Below are 24,282 nucleotides of genomic sequence, written 5' to 3' on the forward strand. Positions count from 1 at the left end.
GGTTCCTAGGCGTTTCTCCTAGTCTTCTAGCTGTGTTGCTCGGTCTGTCAGGAATGGAACTCAGCAAAGGACGCGTCCTTCTGTAGTTCTCCCGTTTCGCGATCGTAGTTATTACTTTCTGGCGTGACTTATTCATTTCATGATAATGGCCTGAAGTGGCTTGAGGGAATATTGCCAATGCATTTTCGCGGCAAGCCTGTGGTTATGAGTCTTGGCAAGTGCATCCTAAGACGTTCGCAGACTAGTGTTGCGCCTCCCCCGACTGATGACGAAATCGTCCGCAATGGAAGGATGGTCAGTTGTCGCACTGATGAGATATCGGACCAAGGGCGGCGCGCGGATGCGCTGTAAATACCATATAGTTACTAATTCCAAGGTCTGCGTCACCTACAGGTTCCGTGGCGAGCTCTGGATGCCAGCTGCCGTGTTCATCCATAGCGCTAGCACTCGGAACATCCCTGGACTCGCTTCGGTGATGGAGCTTCGCGGCAACGGCCACCATGGGCGCGGCGAGTTGTGACAAGGGCCGTCGCAATCGCTGCAGCTACCGCAGTCATTCGTCCACGCCGTGATTCCCTGGAAGCTGGCTGGCTGGTGCCTGTCGGCCTTGTGGCGCGCTGACATTGCCTCCATGTGGAACGTGTGCAAGTTCAATTGAGGAGAGCCGGGAGGATGTGCTCCGATGGGCGGCGAGCGCTGGAGCGACCGCGTGCACGGGCCCTTGGTTCGACGTACATTCCCAGTTACGCCAGGGTGTTCCGCGTAGAATGGTGCCTTGAGCTAAGCAGTCGTGCCGACCGGGCTTCTAGGAGAATTGGGTTATCAGATGACGGGGACCGATATCTGTGTGCGGAGAGCGACGGCGGTGCTCGCTGCTGGCCACGGTGAGCAAGTGGATGCAGCGCGCGACATCCAAGTGACAGAGGAGGCCTACGCAGCAGAACAAAGCACGAGATAAGATGCGCGGGCGCTATTGCAGGGAAGGCGCGCACGCGGACATAACTGGGACGATCTCCTTTCAGGGAACGGGTCCCAGGTCGAACCTTCTACTTTCCCAGTCTGCCACTCCTTCGATTTGTCTCCCGCTTGCACTCCCGCATGGCCGCCACCTCTTTCGCTTGTTTTTCTTCCTCCTCGCCGTCCAGCGCAGGCATTCCGACGGTCCTCGTCGCACTGTCCCACAGCCTGCGACGCTTCCACTCCTTCCCCGCCATTCAGCACTGCTCGATGTCTGTCTAGCGCGCAAACGCGGTGCCCGGATCATTTGCCCATTCACCCCGACAGATCCTCCCCGTCCTCCCGTCCAAGCTCGCGTCAACAAGTCGGCTGTAGCCCGTGCCTTGCTCAGTTTCTCCCCGAAGCCCATTTCCCTCTTCGTCTTCTCGAAAGGTACTTATTCGCCATTCTCACACTACTTCTCCCGCAAGAGCGCCCAGGGCTTACCGCCCGTTGGATCCTGTCCAGTTTAGCTAAAGTTCTATCTCCTACAATTGGTCCTCTGTCCTTACCCATCCTGCCCGCGCTCTATGGCCAACCACCGGGCTCAGCTCGCTCCGCCTTCTGGTCGGCGACGCTCGCTGTCAGACCCTCTCGCCGCTGCTCTTCTGCCACCGCCGAATGAGTCGCCCGAGCAACGAGACCGCAGGCTGCGTGCAGAGGAAGAAGCCAAGAAACGCAGCGATCATATCGATCGTATGATCAAGGAGAATGAAAAGGAACGGCGAAGAAAGAAAATCGTCAAAGTACTCCTCCTCGGTCAGAGTGAGAGCGGCAAGAGTACAACGCTGAAACGTGAGTGAATATATATTCTATTTGTGTTGATGTACTCGCATCTCGCCATTATGCGAGCCTGAGCTATTAGTATCATGTGTCCGTATTCCGCATTCTCCATTTGAGTGAACGAGCGATCACTGGATTCTCGAATTTTATGAACTGTTTGATTCTGATGGGCGGTCATTGTTGTAGTAGTGTGGTTTGCCGCCCTCCATGGATTCTCCCGAAGCGTCGGGTGTATCGCCTGGAGATTTTCACTGATTTCCTTCACATATACGCCGGTACCAGTACCTTTGATCCAATCTTCTATGCTATGTCGGCAGAAGCAGCACACTTGCATCGGATGTTCTCCTTAGGCATAGAAGGAGATATCTGCTAGACGAGCGCAGCGTGGTTGCCGTGCTTGCATGAGTTCCGCCCAAGCCGGGGTCACACCTGCTGCTTATACAATATCCGTGCTATCCGATGCTGCTTGCCCGTATATCCCCTGACGATCCATCCGTTGACTAATCTTCCTTCCGCTAGAGTTCCAACTGCTGCATACTCCCGCTGCCTTCCACGCTGAGAGGATAGCATGGCGATTTGTCATATACCTCAATCTCGTACGGTCCATCCGGCGGTACGTCCCCTTCACTCTCTTCCCACGGACAGTGCCAATTACAACTACCTATGTCTGCTTCTCAGGATACTAGAAGCTATATCCCCGGAGCCAGAGACAGCACCGGGGCTCGACGACTACGATGACATGGACTACCTGGAACCTGCCGCGATAATAATCAGCTCCAACGGCCGTCCATCATCTGCCGTGGCAGGCGCCTCAGTGCCTGGATACGACAGCTACCGAAGACAACTCGCGCCGCTACGCGACCTCGAGCAGCGACTCATCCAACAGCTGTCCGATCCAGAGGATAACGAGAGCCGCCAAGCGATCCGCCTGCCCTGTCCTCCCTACAACGGACACGGGCACTCGCCCTCTCTCTCCGTGCCCAGTTCAGCGCGTCTCACAGGCGACGCGGCACGCCCGCTGCCGCGGATCAGTATCCCCCCGGGATCGAGCGTCAGCGGCGGGACCCACGGGGCGTCAAGCTCGCCGGTCGCGCTGTCGCCCGGGCACGAGATTGCGGTGCACTCGACGTCGAATTGGAGGAAGGCGTTTGCGCTGGGGAGGAACCAGAGTCCGAAGAGCGCGCATGGGGGCGAGTTGCAGGGATGGTGGGAGGACCCGCACGATCCGGTGCATGTGCTCAATCGGTGTGCGCCCGTGATGATCGATCTCTGGCGCGATCCGAAAGTGCGTCAGAGGCTGGCGGAGAAGAGGTTGAGGCTGGAGGAAAGCAGCGGATTGTAAGTCGTTTGTTTCTTGTCGCTACTATCTTCCGTTGTTTTTTATATTGCGTTTGGCGTGGGTGAATGTCTGGTTGCTGAAATTGTCTTCATCCCCCTTAGCTATCTGGACGAGATCGAGCGTGTCACTGCGAAGATGTACTTCCCTACGGATGGTCAGTGCCATATCGAGCGTTGAGGCCTTCCTCAGTTGATATCATTGCTATGTTCTAGATGACGTGCTAAAGGCCCGTCTGAAGACGAACGGCGTGGTCGAACACACTTTCAGTTTGCCGAAGACGAGTGAGTACCGTGGCGTCGAGTGGAAAATTTACGATGTAGGCGGCGCGCGACCACAACGGCAAGCTTGGGCTCCGTATTTCGATGATGGTCGGTATTGTTCTACTCATATGTGAATGTGCGGGACTCATGCTGCTGAAAATTCAGTAAATGCTATTATTTTCTTGGCGCCTATCAGCGCTTTCGACCAGGTCCTAGCCGAGGTAAAGTTTTCGAAAATCAACTGAGCTATGTTTTTTTGCTGACGGTGACCTCGCAGGACCCTCGTGTCAACCGTCTGGAGGACTCATTTGAATTGTGGAAGTTGGTCGTCTCAAACCCGCTGCTCTCCACTGTCAATATCATCTTGTTCCTGAATAAATGCGACTTGCTGAAGGTGAGATTGTTTGCCCGGCGATGTGTCTGATGAAATGCTCACCGACGGTGGAAAAACAGAAAAAGCTCGAGAACGGTGTGAGACTCAATCAGCATATGCCATCCTATAAGGACCGGCCGAACGACTACGATTCGGTATCCAAATGTCGGTGACTCTCAGCATTGCTATTATGAACCATTGTACTGATTAGGACAACACTTTAGATTTCCGATTGAAGTTCGGTGCTATGCACCACACATTCACCCCGAATAAATCCAGAGAGTGCTACAGTGCGTATCATATGAAACGTGTTTGGCGCATGCTGATCGTTGATGAAATGAAATTGTGTTGTGTGACAGTCCATCTGACATCTGTTACTGATACACGCAAGACACAAACGATCATCAGCAACGGCAAGTGGTTCCGTGATGCTCCCTGAAGCGCTCTCACACGTTCCCGAACCAGTCCGTGATATCATCCTTACGGGAAACTTGAAGTCGTCAGCTTTGATGTGAGGTTTGCGGGACTACCGAGAGTCCGGAACCAGGTTCGTGCACCCCATCATACCCATCGCTCATTGACGTGGATCAGTGGCTGACGTGCTCGATATCTAGATGATATAATGTATAAGGACATTGTAATGTTAGTTTGGAATTTGCCGTGCTTCGTCGAGATCGTGCTTGCTGCTGTCATCTTACCTTCCTCTTACCAAATCGCAACATACCCGCGCTAAAACTACTTGTATGATGTAGATCAGCTAATCTGTGCATAATGTTTGTCTTCTGTAGCTATCGAAATGAATTGAATTTAGTCTCAGTCTCTCTGCAAAAGCGAACAAGAGTCAGTTCTCAATACTCTGTACTTCGTGGTCGGGCGCGTCGCGTCGGTGGCGTTGTGCGCGTCGCCGACGCGTGTCACGTGTACGCGTGCGATCGGGAAGATCGCGCAAGCATCGCGAGATGACTCGGGACGATGCAGCCCACCTTGAGGTCCATTGCTCGCGCCCGCCTCCCTGCCTTTCTCGCCAGTCGTATTGCGACCATCGTCAACCCTAGCGCATTCCCAACCCTTATACAGGCTCGCAGAATGTCTTTGTCCTTCGTATCTACTACCAGTAAGCTCACGGTGTCTATCCTGCCATCAACACGCAGATCCCGCTGATGGCAGGCTATCGCGTTTGCTTTTAGATGCCCCCGCGGCTGTGGGCCCGTATAACCAGGCGGTGAAGGCTGGCAACCTCCTCTTCGTCTCTGGGTCACTCGGGATCGACCCGGCGACTGGCAAGCTGGTAAGTGCATGCGTTCATACGGACGTGTGGACATTAGATGCCGATTGCCGTGTAGGTTCCAGGAGGCGTTGAGGAGCAGACGGAGCAGGCGCTGAAGAACATGAAGACCATCATTGAGGCTGGGGGCAGCGATGTTAGCAAGGTGGTCAAGACGACTGTAAGTCTGGGTTTTCTACCTCGCTTGCTCGGTGACTCATGCGCACACCGACGGACGACATCTTCGTTTCTGCGGTTTGCTCATTAAGGTATTTTTGAAGTCTATGGATGATTTTACCACAATGAACGGCATCTACGCACGCTTCTTTAATGGGCACAAGCCGGCACGGTCGGCTGTGCAGGTTGCGAAGCTTCCTTTGGATGGCCTGTTTGAGATTGAGTGCATTGTGAGGTACGTCTGATTGCGCGTCGTTGCGGGCGGATTGATGATGTCTTCTCTCAGTTTGGCGTGAAGGAAGATGTTAGTTGCTGCTCGCGTTTGCGAAAGTGAAGAGGAAATGTATAATATCATTAGTTTGACTGAAATTCTGATGCCATGTCCAGATACTCTGATGATTCCGAACGACGAGCCCTCTGTGTTGGTGATTCCTGGATATATTGCAGCGGACGAATTCTGTGTTGTCCATATTCCATGAGAAACCCCCTCAAAAAAACCCATCCTACACAGAATCTCTGTATCGTTTTTCCCCTGAGAATACTGAGACAAATTATCGCAGTACGAAGCATGTATAAATTAATAGCAACATAGTGAAGTCCCCTTAGATGTCGTGAATTGTGTGGCCACCGATTACATGAATATTGCCGGGTTAGGGTTGTATCAATACAGACGCGACGCGCGTTCGGCGCTTGAGCGCGATCAGCTACACCGGACGCGTAAGACAGCTTGCTCTCCCTCCTCCATCGCATTCTACCACCACCTCCTCACTTGCCGATCATTCCAACATGTTCTTGACACGTTCAGAATACGGTACGGCACTCGCTATCCGAAGACGATCTCGCGCGGTAACTCGTAACATCGTACAGATCGAGGTGTTAACACCTTCTCGCCGGAAGGGCGGTTGTTCCAAGGTACTTCAGTTACATCATCAGAAATGCCTGCTTGTTTAAAACCAACGGATACAGTCGAGTATGCTATAGAGGCCATCAAAGTGCGTAGCTGTGTCCCTCTTGCTACATTTGCTATTCATCTCGTGCCCATTCCAGCTAGGGTCCACAACAGTCGGCGTCAAGACACCCCAGGGCGTCGTACTGGGAGTAGAGAAACGCGTTCAGTCTCCTCTGCTAGAGTCGTCATCTATTGAGAAGATCATGGAGATCGACCAACACCTCGGCTGTGCCATGTCCGGCCTCACTGCCGACGCACGCACGATGATCGACCATGCCCGTGTTACATCGCAAAACCACGCCTTTACCTATGACGAGCGGATCAAGGTGGAGAGTGTGACACAGGCAGTGTGTGACCTCGCGCTGCGATTCGGAGAAAGTGTGCACGATGAGGAGGCGATGATGAGTCGGCCGTTCGGCGTAGCGCTGCTTATTGCAGGCGTCGACGAGTTGGGTCCACAGCTGTGCGTCATTGTCGATGGACTTCACCTTATCGAATCCCTGATGCTTTCTGTAATAGATTCCACACGGATCCTTCAGGTACCTTCGTTCGGTATGAAGCCAAAGCGATCGGGTCAGGCTCGGAAGCGGCACAGAGCGAGCTCCAGGATAAGTGGCATAGCGTGCGTGCTCTGCTCTACTTGCGTATCCGAGACTGTATTGCTCATCTCATCGTTCACTCAGCAAATGACGCTTCGCGAAGCTCAAATATTGACATTGCGGGTGCTGAAGCAGGTGATGGAAGAGAAGCTGGATCACCACAACGTCCAGCTCGCTCAGGTAAGTTCAGACTCTAAAGTAATCCGTCATTTTCTTGAAAGACACGTTCGTTTGCAGGTGACGCCGGAAAAGGGTTTCGAGATCTTGGACGAGGTCAGGCTAAAGGAGATTATTGACGACATGTAACACCACGGACCTATTGCTGCTTTCCACACTTTTCCGCGTATTTGATGCAATGGTAGCTTCAAGATATCTCGGAAGCGCTCTCGCATGAGACAAGAAGGCTGTGTCCACATGATTGACGCGTCTTCAAGGCTCCAGATAGTGGTTCTCCAGACATACATGGTGACACCGAAGTACTTTAGGACGTGTTCATGCCGTATTCCGATCCCCCTATCGTAGCCTGCGCAATCTGGCACAACTTTATTTTCGAACAAAGTACGGACTCTCACGAAGCTGCATCTGACTTATCACTGCTCTACAGTAGACAGGTCTCTCCGTCCATTAGTGAGAAGGCGAGTGCACGGTCATCTCTCTGCTCCACTTAGCTGTCCCACTTCAGCAGTTAGAGATCACGTATGGGCACCAACACGGCGCCTGTGGTTTATATTGGTGCAGAAATACGCTTGCCATGTGACTGCGCGAAGCCTCACACTCTAAGTGCCCGGATGCCGCAATATCGCACGCATATCTAAGCTCTGTGCCACGAGACTCTTGGCCTTCCTGTAGGTGCATATGCCGTCAGAAACGCCGGGGCTCCTCGCTCCCAGAGTACGTTGTGCGATGCCACGCAATGCCAGCTGGACTAATTGTGGTTATCGGGAAGTGCATTGGCTGGCGCTGGAGTGTCAGCAGCTCCATCAAGATGAATCATATAAGACCGAGCACTGAGAGCACAGGAGTCGAGGTCGCGGGTGCGCAAGCTGCTGATCATCTAGGTCAACTCTCGGAAGATGGCAGTGCCCACCAATCGCAGAGCAATCTTGCTCGCGGCTTTCATTGCTTTCGGTAGGTCCATTCGTCGTTGATCAGAGATCATCAAGTCAACTTCATGGTCAGGAGGTGAACATTTTCTGTGGTCTCGACGTGTTAAGCGAATGTACGTCAATTTCTATCGCGTATAACACTGATCGGTGCTGACTTGAAGATACACATAGAACCGACTATGCAACTCAGGCTTCATCTTTGGATATGACATGGGCGTCATCTCCGTGCGTTGCAAACGGTGTCCATGAGCTGTTATGCTAATGTATCGGGCTTCAGGGTTGCCTCATCATGCCAGACTTCATCGACCGGTTCGGCCAGGTGGATGCTAACGGCACGGCGTACTTGTCCAGCTCACGGCAATCCCTCATTACGTCCCTTCTTTCAGTCGGGTACGTTGTCATCCATCATACCGACTACAATTCTTGAAACAGATTACCCAGTACCATTGTCGGCTCGATCGCACAAGCATTCACTTCCGACCGGTTTGGCCGGCGAGGGTCAATCTTGATCTGGTCTGCAGTGTTCACTATCGGCACCGCGATACAAACCGCGACCAATCGTGCACTTGCGCAGATTATATTCGGGCGCTTTGTATCCGGACTTGGGGTGGGAGCACTGTCGGGTACGTCTCGTCGCTCATCTGCAAGCAGTCCTTGCTCACCCGAGGGTATAGCTATTGTCCCGCTTTACAATGGGGAGACTGCGCCTAAGGCATTCCGAGGGGCACTCATCGTCGTATATCAGGTGCAGATCTTCAGTGGGTGAGTAGATCTACTCAGCACGAAGGGAATCGGAGATCCTGATCAATGAACGGGCTTAGAATCTTTATCGCCGACGTTATTGAGCTCGGGACGCACAACGTCCCCGGTTCGGCGTCATGGAGGATCCCGATCGGCCTGCAGATCGCGTGGGGTTTGATCCTCCTTTCGGGCATATTCTTCCTGCCTGAGTCTCCGTGAGTACCATAATAGAATATTGACTGCTTTGATTGATTAGCCTGTCCACAGCCGTCATTTATTGGGGACAGGAAGGGAAACAGAAGCAGTGGCCGTGGTGGCGGAACTGAATAGCGTTCCGGAAGATGAACCGATTGCCCAGGAGATCATCGACGAGCTCGAAGTCGCTATAAAGGCCGAGAATGAAGGCGGGAAAGCTACATGGACGGAATGTTTCTCGACGAGGAATCTGCTTTGGAAACGGACCATCAACGGTATGATGCTGCAATTCATCCAACAATTGAACGGGCAGAATTTCTACTGTGCGTCCCGTTCATTTTCCGCCCATATGACCCCTTGAGCCGATCGGTTCATTAGTCTACTATGGCGACACCTTCTTTAAGGTACGAGGATCCCTAGCGTAATTTTTAAAGTCGAGCTAACACGAGTTTCCGCAGAGTGCCGGGACACAGTGCGTTCACCTCTCGAGTGCTCGACATGGATAGCTAACGCGCTCCGCCAGGCTATCGCCGTACGTCATCCAGACAATACTCGGTGGTGTCTCCGTGGCCGGCACACTCCCAGCTCTGTATTTAATCGATGCGTATGGTCGTCGACGAGTGAGTCAGTAGTCGCGTTTGCGATGTAAGTACTAACTCCGCCTAATGCCAGTCACTCCTTCTTGGCGCGCTCCTTGAGGCTACATGTGCTATAATCGCCGGTCTCGTCGGACACTTCCTGCTCGCGCCTTCAGGAACACCTGCAGATCAACTTACAACGCGCAACCGACGAGGCGGCGATATTCTGATCGCATTCGCAGTATTGCATGTCTTCACGTATGGACTATTCTGGGGCCCAACTCCTTGGTTTGTGTTTTGTTGCAATGATTGAGAGTGTGTCCCAACTCAGATATCGTCGCACAACTTTTAGGGTGTATCTTGCAGAGAGTTTTCCGCTCAGAGTGAGACCGAAATGTATTGCGCTCGGTAGCGCAGCCAGTGAGCATCCTATAGCATTAACTCGTCCTAATACAAGCTGACTGTTTATCTATTCATAGACTGGGTGTGGAACTTCCTTCTGAGTTTCTTCTCGCCACGAATCGCAGCACGCATCGGACCACTAATCCTGCTCATATTCTTCGGCATGTTGCTTTTCGGCTTCGTCTACGTGTACCTCTTCATTCCGGAAACTGTCGGATTGAGTCTGGAGGAGGTGCGTGCTGGTCGTGCTTTCCGTAAAGAGGTACCGCAAGCTCATACGGAAGGTCCAGGTCGACGAGTTATACCGTTCTGGTGTGAAGCCCTGGAATTCTCTCGGGTGGCGTCCTGCGGAGAAGCATTTCAATGACAAAGTTTCAGAAGAGGTAGTAGATGTGCAACAGAAGTTTCACTCGGAGCAGAAATGACCATGAATGCATGGCTGGTGCGTTGTTCTAGACATGACTGACCAAGTTGTTGTAATTTGCCTGATAAATTAGACACCCGTCATCATGCTTGGAGTGCTGGGATAGCAGTGCTAATGCTATGGCGCTGGTGTCACAATTTACAACCGTATTGCAAAACCTCCCAAATCGACGGCCTGCAAAATTTTATCATGTCGCGCCTCGAGCAGACTCGATTGATTATCACAGCTCCTTTGATTAGCGTTTTCACCATTATTTCAACTATCTCGAATGATTTCCGAATTTCTTTCCTCGGATTGTCCTGGCAATTGAAGAGCAGCGGTTATGAAGCAGTCTTGCTTCCTCTCTAACCAGGTTCTGAGGACGCCAGATAGCTGTCTGTTCACTTTGATGCATCACTGTCCCAGCATAGTGGAAATTGTGGGAAAAGTGTGCAAGGGAGCGAACTAGACAATGTTTTACCTTTATACAGTCGAATGTATGCGTCAAGATAGTTGGCGATGAATATATTGTGAGGCAGCAGTGGCAAGTGGCTGCGCCGGCGTCACCGTGACGGTAGCAAGTTTACTGCTGAATGTAACGTTCAACTGTTCAACATTGTGCTGTTGATCTCGCTTTTTGTTGAACACCAGAAGGTCCAATCGATTCGGATAGTATGTCGTCCACAGAGTTGTCGGCCACAGACCTGCAGCCGATCCTGCAGTTCACCATCTCTCTGGCTCGCTCTGCCGGTGAGATCATCTTGCAAGGCTCGCAAGCGATTCTCTCATCAGGCAATGTCGACGAGAAGAAAAACTCGGTTGATCTAGTGACCGAGTACGACGTGAAGGTCGAGGAGCTTGTAAAGAGGGAGCTTGGGGAGAAGTATCCAAACTTTAAGTTGTGAGTAGCCTTCTGAATGCCCGCCCTCATGCCGCACCAGTGCGGGCTTTACACAAGATGTGACTGTCTCGACTTGATTGTATGCTCATGATTTCGGTTTACCATACAGTATCGGAGAAGAGTCGTACGCCGCTGGGGCTCGGCCTCCTTTGACTGATGAAGCGACTTTCTGCGTTGACCCCATCGGTGCGTTTGTGCGGCTCTCCACACTTCATGTGCGCGTACAAGTTCAAGCGCTACGGTAGATGGGACAACAAACTTCGTACATGGCTTTCCGCATGTCTGCATTTCGATCGGGTTGATATACAAGAAGACTCCTGTGCTTGGTGTAATCTACAACCCATTTCTCGACCAGTTGTATACCGGAGTAAAAGGCCAGGGATCGTACCTCGTGCATAGCAAACATGCGCCGGTGAAGCTGCCGATTGCTAAGCCACGACCTTTGCCGTCTCTGTCTCAAGCTCTTATCGGTATGCAGGCTTCAGCTGCTTCTCAGTGTTGTCATTTGCTTAGAACTCATGTGGAGGTGTCGAATGGGGTTCCGATCGTTCTGAGGACGTGATCCGCGCAAAGGGCGACTCCTTCAAGAGACTCGCAGGAAATCCCGCCGAAGGCGTGAAAGGGGGCCAAATGGCACATTCGTTGCGCTCGCTGGGCAGTGCCGCGCTGAATTTCTCAATGGTGGCTCAAGGCGGGCTAGACATCTATTGGTTAGTTATCCAGAAAACTCGCTGATAACATGTGTGACCTTGGCATATGCCCCGCTTAGGGAGATTGGATGCTGGTGTGTATTTTTCATCATAACGAGAGTCTGTCATCTGAGCGAGGCACTACAGGCCTTGGGACATCTGTGCTGGATCCGTGATCGCTCAAGAAGCAGGTTGCTTCGTTGCTGGCTCGCCCTCTGCCCCTCTCGATAATCAAGTGACAGAGACGGTCCTAGCTGGGAGAAAGTATACCGTCATCAGGGCCATCGGAGACACTGAGGTATGCTCTGGGTTCTACAGCGCTCGAGAGATTATCTTGGCGTGTCCTTGCTAGCGCCTTATATGCTCTATTCACAGGCAGAGAAGGGCGTCGATACGCAAAAACGTCTCATCAAGGAGTTTTATCAGACGGTAGAAGATGTAGAGCCCCACTAGAAGACTGGGCATATTAGATAGGATGTACAGTTTCAGCAATTTAGCCCTCGGAGCTTTCTCAACGCATTGAGAAGGAACGCCCGTGTGCGAATGGCTTGGACTGTAGCTGGTTCACTGTCGGCGCTGGCTCTAATACCCCGTGTCCCATCGCACATCCAGACCCGTCATGCTTGTCAAATTCTCGGGGCCTCCTGATTCGATAGAATCTCCTCTGGACGCTATTCGCTTCTCGTGAGTGTTCATTTCCGTGGTATCTACTAGATGTGAGACAGGACGCTCAGTTACGCCTGTCCAATCCATGCTTCCATTTGTCCGAATGTTCGATTTGCCAAAACAAAATGTACTCAAGAAGCAAATTGCTCAACCCACTGCTTAGTAGATGGCCGATACGGTCGGTCTGTTCTTCGGATGAGCAGTACCACGAATCCGAGAAATTAAGTCCCTGAGTGGAATGTTCTGTCCCTGCCCAAGGTGAGAAACGGCCTTTCTCTCTCGGATTTTTCTATTGAATTCTCTACATGTAGCTCACTGGAATGTCTGCATTCTGCTCATTCACTCAAGAGCCACCATTGAGAATTGCATACAGCTGCGTGCAACAAACAATACTGCCGATCCGGATGAGATTCGCGATACATCGCACTCAACTGCCGATGTAATCCCAGCATGTGAGAGCTGGCTCTAGAAGCCCAGAAGAAGCTTAGTTCCGGCTGCTGATGGAAATCGAGTGCTTGTCCATCACTTACGCCGGGACGCCCAACTTATGAGTGGTACGAAAGTCGCACACAAGAAGCGCAGCAAGTTTGAATAAACTATGCCATTCTCAGCAACCTTGTCTCCATCCTTTCGACTCCTGATCCACCTCGACCTGTGCCAGCGTGATGGATGACCGATTGCAACTCCTCTATGCTTTCGCAGGTGCTGTTGTTGTTCTGTGCTTCATTTACTGGAAGACACTACCAGTACGCCGCATTTCGCTCCTCCGTTTGAGGAGCACGGCTTATAATGCGTCGTATGCAAGCTGCGTCACATCCCAGCTATCGGTCCGGATGCGCCATTGTTTTCGTATCTTGGAGCATATAGATATTACCATCATGCTCGGGAGATGCTGCAGGAGGGCTACAACAAGGTATGCACCAAGCGCTGCTGCCATATTCGTCATGTTCATCCCCCTATTGTCGCGTTTTTAGTATCGTGTCTTTAAAGTACCTATGGTCGATCAATGGATTGTGATCGTCAGCGGTGCCCGCATGAACGAAGAACTTCAACGATTCCCGGACACTCATATGTCGTTTTTGGAAGCGGCGGAAGACGTATGTTGTCGATATCGGTTTACTATCAAGCTTTGATATGAGCTTACAACGCTCCGTCTAGTTCCTTTTCATGCGATACACAATTGCACCAGATGCAAACAAATTACCCATTCACATCAATGTCATAAAGGGACCATTGACCCGTAATCTGGGAGTAATATATTCAGACGTGGTTGATGAGATGAAAGCCGCGTTTCCGGAGAACATACCCGCTTCGGAAGGTAAGTCGCTAGCGGTCATACCACAGATGTAGTGCACTATATGATGGTTCTTTGCAGAATGGACGGATGTCGACGTTCTGAATGCCATGGCAAATATCGTCGCTCGCGCAAGCAACCGCGTGTTTGTCGGTCTACCGCTTTGTACGCCACAAAACTCATTGATGGTGCGCAATTGACATGAGATATTTCTATCTAGGCCGCAACAAAGAGTATCTGCAGAATGTTGTGGATCTAACCTGGAACTTCTCCAAGGGCAGGGCTATTCTAAGCCTAGTCCCTGGATTCTTGCACGGGTGTGCCTTGCTTCCTATGGAGCGGTGGACTGTTCGGTAACAGGTGCACCACCTTTTTTTTAGCATTGTAGGTCCTCTGTTACCATGGTCGCGACGGGCAATCCGGAAGGCCTCGACATACCTTAAGCCTATGATCGTGGAGCGTCAGAAGGAATCACAGCAGAAGGGTATGGCTTGGGTTGATAAGCCTGTGAGTGCGCACATGTCACACTCATAAAATCGCTAACATATCCGTGTATAGAACGATTTCTTAATGTGGCTCATTGAAGAAGCTAATAGGGCTGGAAAGACTGCCGACCTGATTGTTCAGGGCGTCATTATGTCGAATTTTGCTGCTATACACACATCGAGCCATGTCAGTAGTCTTGTTATATGCGTCTTTCTTATATGCTGATACAGAACACTCCATGAAATTCCTGTTGGCCCTTCACAGAGCATCACGCAGGCAGTGTACCATCTCGCAGTTAGTCCGGAACCCATGAAGCTTCTACGAGACGAAATTGAGGACGCCGTCAGCAAACATGGATGGACGAGGACAGCCGTCCAACAGATGTGGAAGCTCGACAGTTTTATGCACGAGTCTCAGCGTATCAATGGGATATCAGGCGGTGAGTGATCCGCCAACCTCGGAACCTGGCGCACGGCTCATGAGCACATTATAGTATCTGTTATGCGGAAAGCCCTCCGGGACGTCACGTTTTCCGATGGCACGCGCATACCCGCTGGCACGCTTGTTGCGGCAGCTGCCACTGCAACGCACCTAGATGGCGATTACTACGAAGACCCAGCTGTGTTTAGACCGTTCCGTTATTCTGACATGCGTATGGACGAAAGCCAGCGGCTTAGACAGCAGTTTGTGAGCACGTCTCCCGAATATATCGCTTTCGGACACGGAAAGCATGCCTGGTGGGTGATCCTCTTTGTCGACGTTGTACTAGTATTCACTTGACTTTTGATGGTCTCTCGGAAGTCCGGGACGTTTCTTTGCGGTCAACGAGCTGAAACTGATGATGGCCTATCTCATCCTGAATTATGACTTCAAATTCGAGGGAAGGAGGGATAGGCCAGCAAATACGTGGGTCTGGCACACACCCTTTCCTCCAGAAGCGAGGGTCAAGTTCAGAAGACGTCAAGACAAGAATGTGTTATTGTCACTCTAGCACATTAATGTGCATCCGATCCATGTCGTCGCATTCACACATGCTTACTCCTATGAATGGCTCTGCTCCTGCTCATTCGCGACAGCACTGATACTCTGAATGTCTGCTTGATATCATTCATCAATCCCCCTTCCCTTCAGGATATCAATTAATCGACCGAATTTAACGGGATATGGACCGCAGATCTTACTTACTTGGAAATGAGGATTTGGGCTCTTCACGTGTACCATTATCCCCGAGTTGCCGTTGAAGTCTTTGCCGACCATGTTATTGGTTTCGATTGTCAACTTTGGAACTTACGACTGGGCATGTACCAATCCTCGTCCTTTTTCCGAGTGGATCCGCATCTTCGCCAGGAGCCTGATAGCCAAATCTACAGTCTAAAGACGAAGTGAACAATGCGCCTATGTCTTGTGCAGATCTGCTAATTCAAATACACGGAAATTGATTGGAGGGCACACATCTCTGCGAGGCATTGGCAGTATCTCCGCGGTGATCTACAGTAAGGTTGCCGGTGAATACCGAATCGGTCCGGCCACGCTTCCTCGCCCCGCGAGGGGTCTGCTTCTCAATTCACTTGATGAATATGCCTTGATGACTCCTGATGCGCTTGAATCGGTTGCTTCTGCTCGTCCTTGGTAGACTTTGAACCTTAGTGAAAAGATAACTGGCCACTGCGGATGCCTCCGCGATGCCAACCCCCCATCACAATGCAAGACGAGCAGGCTGCATACAAACACGGTCGCGCTTGTGCACGGCGCTCATATGCGGAGGGAATGCTCATCGCGTGACTGTCTATCTATCCCGCGGCCTGCTCCAGCTTGAACGCGTTTTCGGGCTCGTGGCCTTCGCTGGTTCTCATCAGTCCTCATGTTCACCTTCGCGTCCCACTGTCTTCCTCCTGTAGCATGGTATTACGCATCCACGCCGCAAGCCGAGTACCCGCACATTTTTTGCCGCCCCGAGCAGGTATGCTAATCTGCAGTCGGTAAGCGGCTCAATCGGAGCATTCAAAAGGCGGAGTTCATCTATGCTCCGTGGTGGGTTTCAGGCTGCCATAGCATTCTTGCAGTTTGAAACTGGTCATCATCGCGATGAACGATACTTTTCAGATTGTCTGCGCTTTGCTTGTCGCATTAGCTGGCTTGGCTTTCGTCCGATGGAGGTTCGACCCAGTGAGCATCTTGTCTGCATAAAGGTTGCATGTTCTAATGTCTGGTCCACTGGCGTGTAGCTTTACTCCGTCCCAACAATCGGCCCATCCGTGCCTTTTCTCTCATACCTAGGAGCATACAGATACTGCCGACATGCCCCCGAGGTTCTACAAGAAGGTTACAGCAGGGTGCGTCCTTAACCATTCTGCTCTGTAGGCGTATATATGGCATGAGTCGTCCATCTAATCGCATCGCATGACGTTCAGTACAAAGTGTTTAAGGTGGCCATGGTCGATCGTTGGCTCGTCGTTGTCAGTGGTTCGGACATGAACGACGAATTGCGCAAAGTCCCGGATTCACACATGAGTTTCGAGGAAGCGGCCCGGGAGGTCCGTTGTTTGTCTTCCTCTGTATCTAGAGTTGGTCATCGGGTTCTGATGGACACCCATGTCCCCGCTAGTTCATCCAAACTAAGTATACCATCGCGCCGGATGCGGACAAGTATCCGATTCACATTGCGGTCATTCGCGGTCCGCTAACGCGCAATCTGGGGGTTGTGTTCGCGGATGTCGTCGACGAAGTTCAGGCCGCATTCAAAGAGGTGCTCCCTGTTGAAGGCGATGGCGAGTTTTCATCTTCACTAGGATCCGTGACATTCTAACAAACCGTGTATGAATGTAGAATGGATAGCTGTTCCCGTCATTCGTTCCATGGCGGAGATCGTGGCTCGTGCGACAAATCGGGTGTTCGTTGGTCTTCCATTTTGTAAGTCTCCATTTTGGAGCCTGTGGTCATGACGCTCACTCGCGAACTTGGCCGACTATACCGCATAGGCCGGAACGAGGAATACCTCAACACCGTTGTCAATTTCGCGTTCGACGTCAGCAAAGGGCGGATGATCCTCTCGTATGTTCCTCAGCTGTTCAAAGGGTACATTTTTGTGCATGATGCCAAGTGATGTTCGGATGAAGTTGACATCGCTTGTTGCCCAGCATTGTCGGCAGTATGCTCCCGTGGTCCAAAAGAGCAATCAACAAAGTAGGAGTCTTCATAAAGCCGATCATCGAGGAGCGCCTGCGCAATTTGCGAGAGCATGGAGACGCATGGGCCGACAAACCCGTACGTTATCCGCCCGCACCCCGAGTCAGGCCTGCTTCGACCTCACACTTCGACGGCTATAGAACGACTATCTGATGTGGTTGATGGACGCAGCGAAGAAAACGGGCGGATCGCCCGATGTCGTCGTCTCGGCGATGCTGGTCTCCAACTTCGCAGCTATTCATACCTCCAGCAATGTTCGCCTTCAATGATGCCGCAATCGAACTTGCCGCTAATAAGCTATTGTTATCAGAGCATTACCCACGCCATTTACCACCTAGCTGCGAACCCAGAATACACGCAGCCGATGAGAGAGGAAATTGAGGCAGTCGTCAAGGAAGAGGGATGGTCAAAAGTCGCCGTCGGCAAGATGTGGAAATTAGATAGTTTCATGCGGGAGTCGCAGCGGATCAATGGTATAGTCTCCAGTGAGTCCACCTTCCACCGCGATCATTCACAGTGGGTGCTAACCGATTGTTTCCTTTTCCTTCAGTCGCCGTGATGCGTAAAGTCCTCCAAGACTACACGCTCTCTGATGGGACCTATGTTCCCGCGGGCACTCTCGTCGCCGGGGCAGCTCTCGCTACCCACTATGACGAGAAGCACTATGAACGCGCAGGCGTATTCGAGCCGTTCCGATTTTCAGATATGCGCGCGGAGGAGAGCGAGCGGATAAAGCATCAGTTCGTTAGCACGTCCCCTGAATACATCCCCTTCGGCCATGGGAAACATGCCTGGTATGTCGATGCCGAGGCTTGGACCGCTCGTCGAATCGTTCGCTGATTCGCTACGTTTAATTGCGCAGCCCTGGACGATTTTTCGCAGCGAACGAACTGAAGCTTATGATGGCACACATCATTCTCAATTACGATGTGAAGTTGGAAGGTACGACGACTCGACCAGCTAATTGGACGTTGTGGCATAGCGTTTTGCCCGCGCGCGATGCAAGGGTGTTGTTCAGGAAGCGACAAGCTATCATTACAGCTTGAACCACAGAGATGAGCAGAACCGTCTTGGAGGAGTGTCATTTTCAGGTGCTTCATTCAGATCGCCTTTCCGTAATTGTTGACGATTAAACGTATTGATGCAGTCAGAGGTTGGACATCTGGTGGATGAAATGATATGGAGGACATCTAGCTTAGCAGATGGCGCTAGGAAGCTCAAGAGAACGTGTATCTCTCTTGTATCTCTTGACCAAAGAGTCGTAAACACGATTCCTCGCCGTCAAGATTATCTCCGAGAATCCTTGCGACGTCCGAGTTGGTGGTAAATAGAATCACATAGCATGAGAGAAATAAAGTGATATGCATGGAGGCAATCGTGGCTCAAGCGGAAACGAGCATGTTCAGATTTTGTTCCGGGCTAGGAATGCTTTGACGCCAACAACGCCGCCCATGGCCAACGCTGTCCAGCCGAGACGGGTGCTCCAGAGGCCTGCGGCAGGAACAGATCGCTGCCCGACGAAAATGGCGAGGACATCGTACAAAAGAACTGACCCGAAGAATGGAGTCGATACTGTCGCTGCCAATGGGAAGAGTGCGTACGTCAGGGCTTGGATTAGCGTCGAGGGTGGTGCATTGTAGCGCTACGACAGAAAGATTACTCGGACGTTGCTTCTGAAACTTATAGGAATGCTCACCAATGCCACGCCGCCATTGTCAATAAAATCCAAGACTCCAATGCCAGCAAATGTTTTCGCAACAAGGTGGGTGAGGACCATCAAACCGGTGCTACTGGAGGTGATAGCCGGAAGGCGAGCCACAGCGTATAGCTGTGCAACGGTATTGATCGTCACTAGTATCTGAGAGCCTATGAAGTCTTCTCGTAGCCAGAAAAGAAGCCAACCCGCTGGGCAAATGTCAACTACCGCCATGCTGTGTTACTCGTCATAGACGCACCAATGCATAAATTACCGAGCGCATAAACCGGTGCATAGGCGACGGAGGTCCTCGCAGATTCTACTTCATCCGAAGTATCCATAGAATTTTCGGTCTCGTCCTGAGCTAAGCCAGGAGAGCTAGGCGCAGCATCAAGCCTCCCATATACAACGGGGTCGAGCTTGAAGAGCTGGCGGATCCACGCGAGCTGGAGAATCATCTGGCCTGAGAAGAATGCGGCGATGAACCACGGGCTAGGCGAGAATGCATAGTGATTCTATATATTCGTCAGTACGGTTATACTTCAAAAGACGTTGGGAGAGACTAACGGCGTCCGCGACGTCCTTCATATTGGGAGATGTAAGCATGCCGTAGCTCTGCACACCGAAGTTGATAAGGAATGAGCTAAGCGTCAGGTAGCGTGCGCGGGACATATCGTTGCCCATGAAGACGGGATATATGCGAGTACTTTGAAGCAAGCAGACTTGGGAGATGGTGAAGGAGAAAGAAATTGGGGAGCGACCCTCTTGATCAGTTGCCTCTTATGTGATCGGAACGATGCTGACAGCTGATGTCATGTTACGTCGGTGGTCTGCTCATGATCGGCGATCGCAAGACGGACTCGCGGGCGAAGTGGCGGCGAGTCCAAGCAAGGAAGGCGGATGTCCCGATTGGGACGCCATCTCGGAGGCCTGAGCGTAGAGGCGCGTCGTTCTACGATAACTTGCGCGCACAGACCACCCCTGTATGCAGACATCTGCTGATCATGATAGCAAATATCTTTTGAGATACTGAGACGTGTCGCAGAGGAAAATATGAATCTATTGATTACTTTTGCTAGGCAATGAATTAGAGATGTCGATGCGACACAACTCGTGTGGTGTGTTACTACATTCTGTGGTTCACAAACACGGAACATTACGACTACTACTTCAGCGATGCAGAGGGCGACCAATACAATGTGAACACCTGGAGGAATGGTGACCATTGCCTTCGCTACAACTCCGACAAGCCAGCATTCTCTATATTAGTGGTTCGTGAACGTCAGGCAAGTTCCAGAAGTGAGTTGACATACCACTCTTGAGTCTTCATTGTTGTGGTTTACAAAAACACATCTCACAGGCAATTGATGAAAGGAAAGTACAAAGAGATCTCTGCGCTCCCTCGCCCCCTCCCCGTCCATGATGTATATGTTTGGAGAGTCTTGATCTCCTGCTGCAAATGCAGCTGTGAATTTGGTACGGAACAGGAGAAGACTACCCCATCAAGTCTCTCGACCAATATATAGCTAAAGTTATATGGGTAACTTTTCGAAATCTAGCAAACTTTCTAGTCGCTCATTGCCTGCACGTACTATTCATGCAAACATTCTAGCAGCTCCAACATTGCCTCACGAGACATTCTTTCATGTAAATTTGCTACCCCAATTGAAATGAGCGACGTACACAAAACCTTGAATCTTATGACTTTAATATCTAGGTCTATTGTGCCTTTCGATCACAGGATCGGATGCATAGTCATCTCTCCCTTTGGAGCGACGGATGTCACGTTGAGCGGGTCAGGAACGCTGTACGAGCCGCCGCGCAGGACGGGAGTACTCCGGCATATAACGCTCCACACGATCATCTTGATTTCTATCAATTCGCCCATCAGCGTGTGTACAAGTATAAGCAATGGGAGACCGAGGAAGACGGGGTTTGTAAAGAGCGCTCACCAGCAATCGCGAGGTTGCGCCCTGGGCAGGCCCATCTTCCGAGGCCGAAGGGGTAGTATGTGTTGTTATTCATGACGGCCTGCTTGCCCGTGCCAACCCATCGTCGGCCATCGAATCTCTCTGCGTCAGCACCATGATATGATGTGTTGAGGTGAGATAGTGAGGCAAGCGGGAAAACTAAGTATCCTATTTTAAGAAGCGGTAACAAATTAGATGGCGCCGATGTAAAAAGTGAGTTGAACGACGGACCTTTGGGAATGGTATATCCGGCTAATGGCACGTCGTCGGTCGTCATCCGACAGGCGCTCAAAGTATCGCCCTTTGTTCGCATGACCTCTCGGATGAACGAATCCAGGCGGGTAGCCTTCTGAAGGGAGTCATATGTGATCTCTGGGTGCTCGGAGGTCGGGTCCACATGTGCAATTTCGGACATCTCTTCGCGGAGTTCGGACAAGTATTCGGGTCGAGCAGCCAGCTCATAAAGCATCCAAACGGCAACAGATGCTCTGTAGCACCAAATATTGTCAGTCTTGTCACTTGGCTTTAGGATGACGTGACGATGAGGTGACATACGTTTGGTGGACGGATGCAAATGCTATGCTAACGATTGACCAGTTAGAGTGGATAGGAATTTAGATGGTGATAGGTGGCGCTCACCCAAGGACCAAAGCAGAGATCTTGGCGAACGCGGCGAAGCCGACATTACCATCCTCATCCGCATTCTTGCAAGCGAGATAGTTGAGGACACTTCCCTACATAGCAAAATCAGTCGAACTTAAGAGACAGATTACGCATTTATGCGTACCTTAAAGACTTCAGGGTTCTCTTTTGCCTCCTCAGCTCTAAACTGTTCCGAGCGGAGCTTCCTCCAGATCTGAAGGCCTATTGTCCCATAGTAAAGGGGAATGGTGGTCGTCAGAACCTTCGCCCTGGATATGTAACGAGATCGATCAGCACGGGTTCAGAGAATAAGAGACAAAGTAATGCCACAAACCATGTAAATGCTCGCCACAGATCCGGAAAGTTTGTTCCCCACCAGGACGTGTTCTGGTAGATGCCCGTCACAGTCGCCATGTCGTGTGCGACATTCTCAATCACTTCTAGATTGCTCGCAACGACAAATTGCTATTCGTCCGGCATAAATCATTGGTCGGTCCGGAAAAAGCTGGCAGATGCTCACCTCGCCAAGAATGACGTGCGCCATGGCCTCGGAAATGCCACGGTGGGCCATAATTTCCGCATCGACATATTTAGGCTCCCGGTCGTCGCGGGGGGCGAGTTCCTTTTCAAAATCACCCGCGATTCGCATGAAGGATGGGAAGACTGGTATCATTAATACGTGTTCTGGACAATATTAGATCAGAGTGGAGACGCACCTTGCTCAACGACGAGGGGCATGCGCGATACGATGACATTTCGGACAAGATCGTCAATCTCCGTGTAGAATGCAGTGAAGTACTTGTGAAAATAATGGAGATTGAGAATCTGTTGCATAATAAGTTGCTTCCTGTGTTTGCTCGCTCTGAATGAAAGGGGCTTACGAACGAAGTGCCCTGTTCGAAGCTGAAGGACGTATTCGTTGTAAGAACCTCATGGGTAAGATTCTCGTTGACGATGTACTCGAGCTGTTGTTTGAAGTCCTGCAGCTAGAGCTGGGTGACAGTAAGAAGGAAAACTTACACGACCTTTACGTTTCACCCCAACGACGGGCCCATAAAGTGCAAGAGCGCGCTCGTATGCTTGACGAGGGTTGCAAAGGATCTCCTGCTCCTGAAGTTTGTCTGGTGAGGATGTCACTGGCATTATTATCTTAAAACGTACTGGGATGTGAATAATAGGCGGCGCGTTCTTCGCAGCGCGTCGCTTCTGAGGAAAGATATTATCTGCCCGATGTTCTAACAGCAAGTAGAGGGCATCATACCTTTGACCACTTAAGAATTGACTTGATGCAAAATATTATGCACAGGGCCACAAACCCAAAATGAGTTGCAAGGGAGTAAAAAATTGCCATTCTGCTGAGTCCTGCTAGGAGAGCCGACAACGGAGGGTTCAAATACGATCCCAGCAAGGTGTCACAGTATTAAGTGGCACCTTTCTTTTTGCACCATTAAAGTCCTCATTTGAGTGGTTATTCGGACGCCAACCTTCATATTGGTCTCACAAAGTGGATACTTAGACAAACAGCACAATACCACCACATACATCGCAGATATGACTGTGTCTACCACATGACCACCAAGCGCCCATGATTCAGCCACCCAGTCACATGACACTGGCCACTTGCCCTATTCAGAAGTTATCAGGCATTGGTCACGTGACACCAGGCCACTTGCCCAGAAAGGAACCTATTGGACCATCAAGCTAGCAAGCACCCAATTCGCCACTCAAGATAGTGGCACCACTTTGCTGCCTAAACCAATAGACAGATACCACAACAGAGGATCCCCCCTACCAACCGGCATACAGTATAGCCACATACAGGATAGGCTAGATCTTCTCACAACCCTATCCAGATGAAGACTGATCGTCACACTCATTGTTCTGAGTTTGGACAGATCCTCTCATCTGATGTTGCAACCGTTGTGATGTGCTCTGTTGGCCATCACCCATTGGCCCCTCAACAGTGGGCCCACTTACAGGCATTTATCTCATTGGGTAAAGTAGGATTACCTTGGCGTATCCACGGCCTTTATAGATAGTTGCCATAGCAAAGTCCAGAACCATTACTGGTTTTGGCAATATGTTCACATGTAGAAAGGACAGGACCCCAGTAGGTACACCTTAGTTAGAGTGACCAGGGTCCACCCCTACATGTATATAAGCCCATGAGGATCTAAGGGAAGACCTTAGATTCATTATTCTATTGCATGCGGCCTAACAAGCCAATTCACCCCTTTGTTGTGAGCATAAGGCTAAGGGCCCTTTGAGCCCCTTTTCCAGACTGCATACCACTGCGCGCGTCCTCAGCCTAGCCCTTGTGGCAGGCTTTTTATGTGGGATCATTTGTGCAGGTCACAAAAGCAGACTTGCCCTTAATTGGGTTAAGTGCTTTGGTGCTTTGTGACACAAGGTGGAAGGCAGTTCCAGTTAGGAGTATAGTGATGAATCACTCCCTGTTACAATCTCTCTTGTCCACGCCATAGCGCTCGCAGACATTCCGATACCAGTGCTCGTCATCAAGGCGGTGGGCGCTGCGATCTCTTCGAAATATGTGCTTGCTGCCCAAACCCTGTTACCGCGTGCGGCG

The 24,282-nt window shown here is 51.1% G+C and overlaps 9 protein-coding genes across 9 annotated transcripts; 7 read left to right on the top strand and 2 right to left on the bottom strand.

Annotated features, from left to right (window-relative positions):
* The first annotated feature begins 1,076 nt into the window (after positions 1-1,076).
* Positions 1,077-4,583, top strand: LAESUDRAFT_730420 (G-alpha-domain-containing protein). The gene is made up of 11 exons (XM_040909826.1): positions 1,077-1,389; positions 1,465-1,791; positions 2,299-2,392; positions 2,458-3,117; positions 3,220-3,272; positions 3,331-3,486; positions 3,544-3,599; positions 3,656-3,772; positions 3,832-3,916; positions 3,976-4,041; positions 4,111-4,583. The coding sequence occupies exons 2-11, from the start codon at positions 1,527-1,529 to the stop codon at positions 4,188-4,190; spliced, it is 1,632 nt and encodes a 543-aa protein (XP_040759974.1). The 5' UTR covers positions 1,077-1,389; positions 1,465-1,526; the 3' UTR covers positions 4,191-4,583.
* A 254-nt stretch (positions 4,584-4,837) lies between these two features.
* On the top strand, positions 4,838-5,437 carry LAESUDRAFT_745128 (YjgF-like protein; the record flags this gene model as incomplete). Its single annotated transcript, XM_040911352.1, has 4 exons — positions 4,838-4,865; positions 4,939-5,039; positions 5,095-5,196; positions 5,285-5,437. The coding sequence occupies 4 exons, from the start codon at positions 4,838-4,840 to the stop codon at positions 5,435-5,437; spliced, it is 384 nt and encodes a 127-aa protein (XP_040759975.1).
* Positions 5,438-5,893: 456 nt separating this feature from the next.
* Positions 5,894-7,401, top strand: LAESUDRAFT_706491 (proteasome subunit alpha type 5). The gene is made up of 7 exons (XM_040906630.1): positions 5,894-6,003; positions 6,060-6,104; positions 6,159-6,184; positions 6,240-6,604; positions 6,661-6,763; positions 6,825-6,920; positions 6,978-7,401. Exons 1-7 carry the CDS (start codon positions 5,979-5,981, stop codon positions 7,044-7,046), a joined length of 729 nt encoding a protein of 242 aa, XP_040759976.1. The 5' UTR covers positions 5,894-5,978; the 3' UTR covers positions 7,047-7,401.
* Positions 7,402-7,813: 412 nt separating this feature from the next.
* LAESUDRAFT_706494 (general substrate transporter) lies at positions 7,814-10,268 on the top strand (the record flags this gene model as incomplete). Its single annotated transcript, XM_040906631.1, has 14 exons — positions 7,814-7,880; positions 8,037-8,071; positions 8,124-8,236; positions 8,288-8,469; positions 8,521-8,608; positions 8,668-8,802; positions 8,855-9,105; positions 9,161-9,186; positions 9,241-9,254; positions 9,306-9,402; positions 9,455-9,648; positions 9,713-9,780; positions 9,840-9,994; positions 10,053-10,268. 14 exons carry the CDS (start codon positions 7,814-7,816, stop codon positions 10,185-10,187), a joined length of 1,560 nt encoding a protein of 519 aa, XP_040759977.1. The 3' UTR covers positions 10,188-10,268.
* Positions 10,269-10,764: 496 nt separating this feature from the next.
* Positions 10,765-12,393, top strand: LAESUDRAFT_730424 (uncharacterized protein). Its single transcript, XM_040909827.1, has 7 exons — positions 10,765-11,066; positions 11,176-11,252; positions 11,312-11,536; positions 11,593-11,776; positions 11,836-11,850; positions 11,903-12,053; positions 12,131-12,393. Exons 1-7 carry the CDS (start codon positions 10,840-10,842, stop codon positions 12,206-12,208), a joined length of 957 nt encoding a protein of 318 aa, XP_040759978.1. The 5' UTR covers positions 10,765-10,839; the 3' UTR covers positions 12,209-12,393.
* A 477-nt stretch (positions 12,394-12,870) lies between these two features.
* LAESUDRAFT_432869 (cytochrome P450) lies at positions 12,871-15,292 on the top strand. Its single transcript, XM_040902444.1, has 11 exons — positions 12,871-13,167; positions 13,227-13,334; positions 13,396-13,518; positions 13,580-13,739; positions 13,797-13,880; positions 13,936-14,032; positions 14,096-14,222; positions 14,274-14,387; positions 14,466-14,640; positions 14,695-14,938; positions 15,003-15,292. The coding sequence occupies exons 1-11, from the start codon at positions 13,087-13,089 to the stop codon at positions 15,190-15,192; spliced, it is 1,503 nt and encodes a 500-aa protein (XP_040759979.1). The 5' UTR covers positions 12,871-13,086; the 3' UTR covers positions 15,193-15,292.
* An 873-nt stretch (positions 15,293-16,165) lies between these two features.
* LAESUDRAFT_730426 (cytochrome P450) lies at positions 16,166-18,759 on the top strand. The gene is made up of 12 exons (XM_040909828.1): positions 16,166-16,367; positions 16,427-16,534; positions 16,613-16,735; positions 16,807-16,969; positions 17,028-17,111; positions 17,180-17,276; positions 17,339-17,465; positions 17,528-17,641; positions 17,698-17,872; positions 17,938-18,181; positions 18,250-18,478; positions 18,535-18,759. Exons 1-11 carry the CDS (start codon positions 16,287-16,289, stop codon positions 18,431-18,433), a joined length of 1,500 nt encoding a protein of 499 aa, XP_040759980.1. The 5' UTR covers positions 16,166-16,286; the 3' UTR covers positions 18,434-18,478; positions 18,535-18,759.
* A 30-nt stretch (positions 18,760-18,789) lies between these two features.
* LAESUDRAFT_662326 (uncharacterized protein) lies at positions 18,790-19,767 on the bottom strand (the record flags this gene model as incomplete). Its single annotated transcript, XM_040904982.1, has 5 exons — positions 18,790-19,029; positions 19,084-19,292; positions 19,343-19,436; positions 19,494-19,598; positions 19,651-19,767. The coding sequence occupies 5 exons, from the start codon at positions 19,765-19,767 to the stop codon at positions 18,790-18,792; spliced, it is 765 nt and encodes a 254-aa protein (XP_040759981.1).
* A 1,044-nt stretch (positions 19,768-20,811) lies between these two features.
* On the bottom strand, positions 20,812-23,062 carry LAESUDRAFT_685715 (cytochrome P450). Its single transcript, XM_040905901.1, has 13 exons — positions 22,957-23,062; positions 22,857-22,901; positions 22,716-22,805; positions 22,577-22,660; positions 22,412-22,520; positions 22,216-22,358; positions 22,030-22,160; positions 21,850-21,964; positions 21,693-21,787; positions 21,609-21,635; positions 21,285-21,541; positions 21,036-21,221; positions 20,812-20,955 (listed from the first exon to the last, which is right to left on the bottom strand). The coding sequence occupies exons 1-13, from the start codon at positions 23,044-23,046 to the stop codon at positions 20,819-20,821; spliced, it is 1,509 nt and encodes a 502-aa protein (XP_040759982.1). The 5' UTR covers positions 23,047-23,062; the 3' UTR covers positions 20,812-20,818.
* Between the last annotated feature and the right edge of the window lie 1,220 nt (positions 23,063-24,282).

This window comes from Laetiporus sulphureus, assembly GCF_001632365.1.
Source record: "Laetiporus sulphureus 93-53 unplaced genomic scaffold LAESUscaffold_50, whole genome shotgun sequence".
NCBI lineage: Eukaryota > Fungi > Basidiomycota > Agaricomycetes > Polyporales > Laetiporaceae > Laetiporus > Laetiporus sulphureus.